General features: G+C 35.9%; 1 protein-coding gene across 3 annotated transcripts; it reads right to left on the bottom strand.

Annotated features, from left to right (window-relative positions):
- Positions 1-710: 710 nt before the first annotated feature.
- Positions 711-11,124, bottom strand: LOC116163576 (sodium- and chloride-dependent GABA transporter ine). Of its 3 annotated transcripts, none has more exons than XM_031477581.1 (8): positions 10,980-11,124; positions 3,483-3,916; positions 3,095-3,435; positions 2,766-2,988; positions 2,556-2,713; positions 2,158-2,412; positions 1,680-2,111; positions 711-1,531 (listed from the first exon to the last, which is right to left on the bottom strand). In XM_031477581.1, the coding sequence occupies exons 2-8, from the start codon at positions 3,886-3,888 to the stop codon at positions 839-841; spliced, it is 2,508 nt and encodes an 835-aa protein (XP_031333441.1). In that variant the 5' UTR covers positions 3,889-3,916; positions 10,980-11,124; the 3' UTR covers positions 711-838. The 3 variants fall into 3 exon arrangements, with proteins under 3 accessions (XP_031333441.1, XP_031333440.1, XP_031333439.1); XM_031477580.1 differs by lacking the exon at positions 10,980-11,124 and adding an exon at positions 4,305-4,342; XM_031477579.1 differs by lacking the exon at positions 10,980-11,124 and adding an exon at positions 3,974-4,118.
- Positions 11,125-11,533: the final 409 nt, after the last annotated feature.

Raw genomic sequence — 11,533 nt, 5'->3', positions numbered from 1 at the left:
ATGGATATAAATATCACTTTTAATATAAAACGCGTGATGGCGGTGAAATAACCTCGAAACATCCCAAAAAACTCACTGAAATCTGGATAAACTATCTGATCGAATTGACAGCACACTATGAAATGAATAAATTAATTTTGTTACAGATATATGCCGATCGATGTAGCTGTTAAAACAATTGCTGCCGCACCGTCAAACGCGCGATTTTAAATAGTCGTTAAGTTTTCTCCAATTTTTCAATTTTCTGCGCGATTTTCTTAGTTTTTCTTGCCGTAAGAACCTTCTACAGAGTATTACAAAACTTAAAAAAAAAAGATGGATGAAATCGATAAAGTCGTTCCAAAGTTATTGCGTGACCAGAAGAAACAGGGGTTCATTTTTATATATAGAGATAAAATCTATGAAATGATTTCTTTCCAATTTGGAAATACAAACTAACGATCTTTTAAAAAAAATTCTTCAAATATTGCTTCGATGTAGAAATCGCTAAAAATTTGATCCCCATATAATCATCCATCACCCCCAAAAATGCGTTGCGCTGAATTGGTTTTTACAACCCTTCGTCGTCGTCGTACAATTTTCAAGAAATTGTAACCATGATTTTCAATCTCTTCATCAGACAAAATAATTGAAACTGTCAAATAGTATCCTTTTCTACAAATTGTATTGGTTTATATACCTATATTCAACTATTAATTGATGTACAAAGGTAAAAGGGTGGGAAAGAATTTTGTGAGCTTTATTTTTTTTATATATACAATATTTAAAGTATTAAAATTCACACTTGCACACATCCATACCTGCTTACGTAATCTACACAATAAATACCTAACCAAATTTATATCACAGCTGAGAGATTATCAGAATGAAGCTTCGCTTCACCTTCGCCATTCGATAGATTATCTAAAACTAAAGACGTTTCGCCTATTGGCGCGGCCGAATCTACCAAATTTTGTGCAGTTATAGACGTATCATTACTGTCACAGGGTGTTACCACATTCCTCATCGTGTTGGCAGACCTCACTCGGCTTCTTCTAAAACTGTTGCGGAGTATGCTTGCAACATCTGCGATTGTAAGTACACCAGAACTTGATCTTCGATGTTCGGCAAGCTCGCGACCGAAAGTGCTCAAGTTCGTATCATTTCTGTCCGTAATAACGTTGACACTTGAAAGACCGTTAGTGTGCGACTGATTCATTTCTACCAGAACGTCGGTGTAATCTGGTGGAGGTACCTGAACAGCTGGTAGCGTGGCGCGATTTCTTGAACTGCTCTCGCCTAAGGCACTTGTTAACCTTCTCACACTTCGTCGGATGCTCTGTCTTAAAAATTTTGCTATTCTTGCTCCAGTTGCCGTTGTGTACGAGGGAGGGGGTGTATACTTTGGGGGTGGATCTTCTGATGAAGCCACAGTAGCAGGGATTCCAATTACAGCAGTTGCAGTTGTAGTGGTAGTATTTGCAGAAGATTGTTGAGCAGGAATTTCCTCCATATGTTCACCAATGGGTGGCCGATATAATAATTGCACTCTCTAAAAAGAAGCCATTAAAGAAATGTGTCTTTGATGTGTAATCATTGGAATACTAACGTAATACGCTTCTGCTTCCAACTCCTTGCAAGCAGTAACAGTTTTAAGGTAGGTATATTGTGTTCGTAAATTATTAACGATAGGTACTTACGTCTAAAATATCCGCAGGTCCATTGTTTAAATATCTGTAGCTTTGAATAACTGCCACGATAGGTACACAAAGAACTGGCAGTAGCTGCAGCATGGATCCAACTTGCCTCGCCCACAGTGGCCAGTAATCAGAACTTGGAGCATGATGCCAAACAAACATTTCCCTGAAGTTTCCATTTTTAAAAAATGTCACGCAACACACCATTAGTCCCACTGGTAAAATAACGTTCCATGTAAACGACAAGAGAGCTGGTGCCCAAGTGAGTAGGCAAGGGCGTGATTGAGAAGCAAAGAATGTGTTCACCAGTGCATCTCCACTGTAAGGTCTGCCTCGTACTACGAATACCGCTACAATTTTCAGTAAGATGATCAAAATTAACCACCACATTCCTCCAATTGTAAAGTCCATAAAGTACACCAAGTATATACCATACTAAAATAGCGAAGTCATTCATCAACTTAAACAAGTCTTACCTTACCTCTGTAGCCATAGGCAATCCTAGCAAGAAACCGCATGCACAACTAAAAAACGTTATGGTTGTTTCCCATGACTTTAATAAATTTGCTTTTATCGCCATTATCCCCGTAATTACACAATGCCATATTGCCAATTGTTGAGCTATTCCGAATAGTATTAGGATAAAATAGAACAGTACAGCCCAAAAAGGGTAAATTTCTTCCGTGCCCATTATAGCAAACGTAGCTGGTACCAACTCGGTTGCCAGACGAAGGGCCTGAAAAAAAAAGATTATTAAAAGCATAAATTATGGAGATGGAAACTTTGCATTATTATGGAACAAATGATCTGCCAAATCACATTTCGATTTGTAGCAGAAAGATTGATAAGGACGATTGTGAAAAATCACGGAGTGCTTACCTGATATCCACTTTCCATGGTCGGGTCAATTCCGTTTTTTGTAACTCTCTCTCCAACAATAAACGATTGATGTGGCATATATCGAACGGGAATTGTGGTTAAGCTTGCCGGCAAATTAGAATGTGAAGATTGTAAGAAACTGTACGCGCTTATTTTTTCTATAAACAACGTAACAATTAGTAACATTGAAAGTGCTTTAATACAACTTACCGAAAGACGTCGGAATATAATTGTAACCATGGGAACGCAATAACTGAACACAAGTGTTTGCTAGGAACGCAGTTAGTAATAAAATAGCAAATGTGATAATAGCTATAAGACTAGAATCGCGTTGTAGGAGATGTTTATTTTTATTATGTGAGGCTATCTGCATAGTAGCGGCGCCTAATAATCCCCATGTGAGAAGAACTTCTTGACTCGCCGCGACCCAACTCTGCAAAAAAACACAGTTGCCTTAACGATCATTTAAAAATGCGCCAAAAGATTAAAATGAATGAACGCTAAAAAGAAGATAGGTACTAGATCTCATGATAACGTACCCTAGAATTTAGAAAAAATTCATTCCACGAGGTTTCCGGAAAGACCGCATACACAAAACTTGATGGGATCATACTAAGCATTTTGGCACTCACTATAAAAATGCCAAGCACTGGCAATAAAGAGAATACATAAACCACTTTTCCATAGGAACGTAAGCCTTTGCTTAGTGACACAAACACAATCATCCACACAACAGCCAAGTTGAAAGCTAATTGGAATTTAATTGTACCAGAATACACTCCAGATTTTAAATGGTGCCTTTGTAAAACAATTCCGCTAAAGTAATCAGGAACGGTTTGGCATATATTGTAATTTGAACCGTTGTCATTTGGATTAAAATCTGAAACGCCAGATGATAATTACACTGTATTATACAGAACAAGTTACCTCTATAATAGTAGTACGGTTCTGCCCAACGATATCGGTCATCTTTTGTTATAAAAGAATCTCTAAAATATACAAAAAGCCACGAGACGCCAATTATACTATACAGTCCGATAAACGCTTGCGACACGAGCAAGGCAACTCCAACTCCCTGAAAGAGCGGCGATATCCTCCACATATCAATCACTCCGGCTCCTAGTTGTTGACCAAGGCATAGTTGCAAAGTAAATAACGGCAGTCCTATTACGACGGATAGTAGAAGAAACTGTATTAAAAAATTAGCCCCGTAATGTGTGGATAGTATGGCAAATCTTGATATATTGAAAAGCCCCACGGTACATCCCAGACAAGCAAGCATCGAGCTTAGGCTGTGTGGCCAATGACCCAGAGGACTTTCAGCTTCTGGCATGTCGTTCGGTCTTGATCTTTCGCATGGTCTGAAACAAAAGAAACGTGAATTATCATCGAGTGTATATACTACCGCGCTGCAGTACCGCCAGGGATAGTGCAAATCTTGCAAATTTGCCAACTCTAAATCTACGACTGCATAATTTGGAAGCATATTATGATGTGAAAAGTAGACATTAATAACAGCGTGTAAAGTTCGTGCCGTAGATAAATGTCAGGAAAAGGTAAACAGTAACTTAATCTTATACACACAAAACCGTCGAGTTTATCAACTAGGAGTACTTATGTGTACTCTGCGATAGTGACAGATACACCCAAATTATGCATAACATAGTAAATTGGTCTATACAAAATTGAGCGCTACAAATAAAAGCACATAAATATGTGCTAAACACAAGAATATGCATAGGTAGGTACCTTGTTGTACCACACTGATCCATATGCAGAGATAATCCAAAGATAATCCAATATCACCAACTTTGGATCCGGCGATTTTGTTTTTGAATTTCGCATATATTTTGACACATGCATGTATACAAGGTGCCCCAAAAAAGCGTGGCATAAAACATACTTTTTCCTTAAATACAAATACTCGTATATTATTGAATTTTTGAATTCTCCAGAAATTGATTTGGACTTTATGTCCGCCCGTTTGTGTACCTACATGATAATTTGCGTAATTCAGTAATAGGTAGACAATGGTCTAGGGACGAACTGATTCAATTTTGGTCATTTGAACTTTCTGCCCGTCCGTCTGTGTACGTGATAACTCGCGGACGGTTTCGAATATTCCAAATCTGTTTACAGTATTATGTATTAATAATAATAGTATTGATTGATTTTTTTCAATACCAACCTTAACTTCAACTTACACATTGAATACCTAACAAATGAGTGTTACAAACTTCTTAGTTTCGTTATTAGAAATACACGCAATTTCACGAATATACAGACAATGCTAACCTTATATAATGCGTTTATTAGATCCAAGCTTGAGTATGCTCCATGTATCTGGTCTCCTCAAACTGTCAAATACTCAGACATGATCGAAAAAGTGCAGAAAAAGTTCATCCGAGTAAAATAGTACTTTCGGCTTAAATATAACGATGTTAGAAACCCGACGGTACATTGCCTCCACAATTTTTGTCTTCAAAATTTTACACAATTTGTTAAACTCTTCCGAATTACTTCAAGAAATTAAGCTTAAGGTACCATTTGTTAAGCTAAGGCAAAATAATACTATTTTTGCAGTTAACAACACAACTTCCCCACTTATTAAGATTTTGATGACTTTAAATAAGTTGTCCTCAGTTAATGATATCGACTTTTTTCACGATCCCCTAAATTCAATAATAAATAAAATTAGATCTTAAGTCCTAATATTTGTTCAGAGCCCCAGTGCCATGTAATTGGATTTTTATTCTGTATGGTTTCTGGTTAAACAGATAAATAAATAAATAATAAATAGATTATGTTATCACTGAAAATTTAATCAGTTGTTCCTTGGATGATGATAAACATAATACTAAAACCGTTCTATCATCATTGTAAATAAGTGGACGGAGTTATCGTATACACAGACGGAAGGACGGACGGACGAATGGACGGATGGACAGGAAGTCTGAAATCATGAACTCGCTTTTAGGAGGTCGTTAATAAGCCACGTACGTCTGATATTCTCAAATAGCGCATTCGTGATGACATTGTGTGTACCGAATGTTAGTTGACCAATGCTAGACTGATGGATGTTTGCACAATGTGAATGGTGACTAAATTTTTTAAACGCGGCCGAATCGCGATCGCAACAACGCTACAGCTACAGCTAAACTCTGATATTATGTGAAGCCTTTCTAATGGGTGATATAAAAATCCCAAAGGTTTTAATGTACCTATCAAAAGCGGAACTTTATTCTTACAAAGCACATTTAACGAAGGCATTCATAAACCTTCCAATTTTAGGCGTGGGAAATAATATCGGGCATACCACCTCTCTACTTTGTGGGCATTCCAAAGCTCTCTTCATAAAATTGTCAAATAGCGTCACAAACTTGCATTTCGATTTCGCCGATAACTCGTCGAATTTCTTCTTTTAATTCGAGGATATTTTGGGGGTGTATTGGCGTAAAGCAATGAGGTAACATAATCCCAAAGAAAGAAATGGTGTTAAATCGTCCTGTCTCATAAAAATAAAGATTCTATGACTCCCCCCCCCTCCAATCCACACCAAGCGGTTATTCACTGCAGATGAATTTCCCTTTCATGAACCAAATGGGGATTTTCCAATCACCAAGTATGGCAATTCCGTTTGTGGAAATGTGCCTCGTCACTGAAAGTAATTTTCCTCGCGAAGGCATCATTTTCCTGTTGTCTCGTCGGAGCCCAGTCAATCAAATCACGTCTCTTGTGATGATCGGGTGCTTTCAACTCCTGGGTTAATTGAATTTTGTAGGGACGGTAATGAAACGGGTTTAAAGAATTTGCTGCAATGAAGAATACCATATGCCTAACTGTGGGCTAGAGCATTGATATTGTATTGACGCGACGCAATGTTTTCATCAGCTTGACCAAAATGGGGACGTCCGGATAGGGTTTTGAGTATTGGCTGTTGATGCCGTATCTCTGAACTTCTTAATAAGTCTGTGCACTGTTGATTCATTCGGTGCTTCATTACGTCCAAGTATCTCACAAACTCAGCGGACAGTTACTGCATACCGTTTACTGTTTTGATCAAATGTTTTCACAATTTATTTATTTATTGTCCATCTCTTGTTATGGGTCCTCAATAGGCTTTCGCTCAATTACATAGTGACCCGCATAATGCTTTTTAGGGGTGCCTCTGTAAAATGTCTTAAGTGGATCGCTACCTTCTCGAAAAGCGTTTCATGATGGTACAGAATTAATCGGAATGTTAGTAGACCCTCACTCATCAAGTATCCGTTACAAAGAAGTCAACAACAAAGTCACATCTAAGATAGTAATTACATCAAATCTAGTGTAAATCAAAACAAAAGTGAAGTTTCAGAAGCTTTTACCAATTCGGTTTTGTGCTCCTTGTGCGATTAAATCCTAAGGTAATTAAAACTTTATTTAAATTTAATTTCAATCGAATGCATGTGTATATGGTATTTGTTAGTTAAGGAACTGAGTGCTTATTTTTGTTTCAGTTTTATTGATTGATTTTGTAAAATAAATTTGTGTTGTCTGTAAATGATTAGCTTTGTTTTACCGAGCCCAAATTACAACCCAGGATATGAGTTCTCATCTTTAATTTTCTATTCGTGACCAGGATTATATCAGGTGTTAGTTAAAAATGAAATAATTCTTTTGAATTGTGGATGTGATCCAGTCTGCTGTATTTTTTTAATTGTCAATTAGAAATTTGACATTGCACATACAAATACATATAACTGAAGCATGTAAGATCCGGTCTTAGAGATTAAAACATAACGAGAAATAGGTATACAGTGATATTCATTTAGAAGTAGAGATAGGGATTTGTGTATTGTTTTCCCTATGTATACTTTTAAATGACAAAAACTCTTCTGAAGGACGCCTGATTTTATGCAACCAAAATAACTTCTTAAAACAAATGAAGATTTTGCTGTCATATTAATTAATTGGAATATTTTATTGCTTTGGACAGTATTTTGGATGAAAGGGAGAATATCAACTTGCATCAAGTAGATCTACAAATGACATATTAACAGTAGGTATCACAAGCATTCGCAAATTAACTCCATCAGAGGCTGGAAGCAATCAAACCCCCCCCCCCCCTCATATGTGATGAAATACAAAAAATACCTTGCAAAAGGTTTATTAAAAAAGTGTTTATATTTATCAATCTCCATCACCATTGAAGGAGCAAGTTTAAATTCGAAGATAATGGCCGAAAGTGCATAAATGAAATTTATTTATTTGGTTACAACGTGTCGAGGTACTTTCACATCTAAATTGGTGACATATTTTGATCCGCACATATGTTGTCATGCGAGATCACCAAGCAATCGTCAAAATTTACCTAGTTCGTAATCATTCTTAAAATAGCCATAAAAACTATTGATATTTGTTATACCGTAGGGCGTAGGCCGTAGCTAATTCTACGTGATATTTCAGGAATGAAAGTTAAGTTGTTTGCTCTAGAGATTGCCGAAATATTTATGCATTCACTTATATAGTTCTGATGGTGATAATCATAAGCAAATTTCCGATTTAGTTTTATGCATGAGACATGTAATCAGTTGATGACAAACATTCTTAAGGCCGGTCCAGACGCTACGTTTTGCACAACGTTTTGTCCTGCGCAGTCTTAAGACGGAATGAAAACGTTGCAATTTTAGAGCGTCAACATGGTGCAGAGATACTGTATACAGTAGTCTATATTCAAAGCTGTATACTATCGGAAAACGGAGCTACCGTCTACAATGCGCCGACTTGTCCGCGCAGTTAAAGGATATCTAGGTATTATCTATGCTCTCTAGCTCAGTTATCGCTGCAATTGTACCGTCTTCGCGCTGATTTCAAAACTGCGCATTTTTCCTATCCACAAGCAACGTTTTATCTGCAACGTGTTGAACTGTGCAGACAAAACGTAGTGCAAAACGTAGAGTCTGGAACGTTTCATATAAAATTCTACACTTGAGACAGTTACTATAATTATATGTGTAGATGCAGAAATTACTTTAGTGAAAAGTAAAACAAAAATTGCATGTTTCTCCAAAATGATGTTCTGTCGCTTTTTATGTTGCTGGTCAGTGACTCACACTCCATTAATTTAAATGAAATAGGGTGGTTTTTACTGATTTTTTAAATCCTCCGCAAATTTCAATTACATTTGTTGCAAGTGACTTTCTCCCTAAACCGAATATTATCGAAATTTTGATTAAATTTTCATCTTCAGAAAATGATTACCTTTTTACTTAATGAACGTTTTTATATGAAAGAAATGACAATAAATTAGTAGGTACCTACAGTTTTTATTTTCATATAATCAGGGTTGCAGTTGGATATTCTGTATAGGTATACTTACTCAAAAAAACTGCATATTATAATTGGTTAGTGGTGTTTGGTTCATTTAATTTTATTCAAATGTTATCCCCCTTGCGTAATATGGAATTCATACAAGATTTAACGTTTATTTACATATACATGTATTCCTTTGAGAGAGTACCATTATGCATATAACACGCCTAATTTTTTGCTTACAGCAAGGTCCCCAATATAAGTAGTGACCACAAATCACGCAATGTGAACAATTCGTGTCGGGCTTATTATTTTTTTTGTTAAATTATGTGGTGCAGAACATATCAAGTTTTACAAGCCGCACGTTTGAAACATTACAAAGAAAATATGAAACTCCATTTCTAAATTAAAATAGAAACGCAATTTATCCACCCATATAAAATTAAAATCGGCCCTTCTTCGCCGACTTTTTAATTAAATTGCGTGTTTCTGAAAGTGATCGTATCAAAAATGTATTATGATCGCTCCAAGGCGTGCGTGAAGTAACAAATGAAAAAGAAATTTGCGGCACTCAAATTTGGGACGCACGAAGCAATTAACATTATTCTGGTCAAGGCATAGACGCACTAGAAACACTATAGCGCAAATATAGCATTATTTCATACTGAAGAGTAATTATTGTTATTTAAACTTTTCACTTGAATTAACGCTATTTTCACAAACTTATTTTGTTCGCGTATACATGATCCACGTTTTCCTTAATAAGAACTGACACTGATGAATTACGCAAACTTAAAACTAACATCTTTATTGTACTCATGACACTATCGTAATAAAATTCAATGCCACAAATGAATTTAGAAAAAAGTTTTCCCATAGGTATCTGGTATCTCTCACCGAGAAATGGAAAAATACCTTAGACAAACATCTAACGAATTCATTATTTTTATTTCTTTAAATAATCGACAGTGATCTCAATAATTATTATAGCTGTATCTGTATCATTTATACATATATACATATATACATAGCAGTCGCTTTATTCTAATTTAATCAATTGATCAATGTGAGTAACATTTTAAAATCATTTTTAATGATCCCCAGATCCGTTATAGTTTTGTATTGTCGCCCGCCTGTCCTTCCGTCCGTCTGTGTGCGCTCTAACTCTTTTTAAAAGTGACCGATTGTGTTTAAATTTGGTCTACGGGTATGGACATTAAGGACGGACGCTACTAATTTTCAGGAAGCTGGTTCAACAGGAACAAAAGTTTTAGAGCAAAATGTATCCAAAATTATACTTTACGCATGACTTTGGAGTTGCAAAAGCTTTCAAACGCATTACCTTGATGCTGAAAAAGTACATCACGTGCAAATTTGATAACCGCATGTGTGTGATTTAAAAATGTTAAATTATTTTCTGAGGACACATGGATTTTGATCAAAACATGACAAAATCGTTATTTATGCACCAAGATCGTTGGGAAAAAGACTAAGAGCAATATCTCAACGCCTAAGACATGAATTTGATGCATTTTTGGCGGCCACGTGGGTCAAAACATGCCAGAATCGTTATTCATACACCAAGATTATTGGGAACAAGATTCAGAGCATTTCCAAGACATCAATTTGATGCATTTTTGTTAACCATAAAATGTATTTCGTTAGATTAAAATAAATGGTCGTTAAAAAGGTGATTGTAATACTGAGGATCCTTCGATATTTTGTTGTATCGGTTTATTTATACGAGAAAATGCAGAAGAGCATAATCTAGATACCTAAGACGTCAATTTGATGTATTCCACAATGTAATGTGAAATTTGGTAAAAGTGATGCAAAACGTATTTTCTTCCTTTATTACATTTTCGATGACCACAAGCATTGATTAACGTACTCACGGGAATGGGTTAATCATTGCTATACAAGATATCGAAATCACCATGTGTACAACAATTGAATTGGGAAAACAATCTCAATGCCAAATCAGTAAATGAGCCATTTTTTGACTACAAAAATGTAATTGTCATAGCCGAGAGTTAAGCAAAATCGTAAAGACGTGGAAGCTTTCCCTTCCTCATGACTGGATTTTTGATATGACTTATTTATCCATACATTAACTGATGTAAATCTACATACCTCTTCCAACAGCAAAAGGGGGACCCCTCTATACTATATGGACGTTGTGGTATATAATCAATTAACGCAATTCAGATTTTTATTTTAATATCGGAAAACCATGGAGAAATAAATAAATAAACACACAAAAATTACATATTATTGCTTCGAGCAAGTTTACAAAGAACTGTACTGTTGCACTTTTAGTACAGATAATTTACATTGCAATAGCCACTTCTTACGCCAGATAGGAAGCTTGTTTGGTTTAGTTTTGATAACGCTTGTGGCTTTTCAAGTTAAAAGACAAGCAAGAGTTATCTAAGACGGAAATGATTGTCGAAGCGATTATATAGACCGAACAATAGTAATGTAGGTGTATCTTTTTATATGATAACGGCTAATTGAAGTTATACGGAATGACACAATTCAATATACCTAAACCATGCAACAAATAAGTACAGTAATGATTTTGACCATCTAATATCATCTATGACTATTCAATTCATCTAACATTTGTCACATTTCGACCAGTGAAATGTCGCGATTTCGAATTACTGAGCCAATGGGAACGAATT

The sequence above is a fragment of the Photinus pyralis genome, unplaced genomic scaffold (genome assembly GCF_008802855.1).
Source record: "Photinus pyralis isolate 1611_PpyrPB1 unplaced genomic scaffold, Ppyr1.3 Ppyr1.4_LG2, whole genome shotgun sequence".
NCBI classification, from domain to species: Eukaryota; Metazoa; Arthropoda; class Insecta; order Coleoptera; family Lampyridae; genus Photinus; species Photinus pyralis.
Note: the sequence above shows the minus strand (reverse complement) of the source record. Positions and strands in the feature narration are given on the sequence as shown.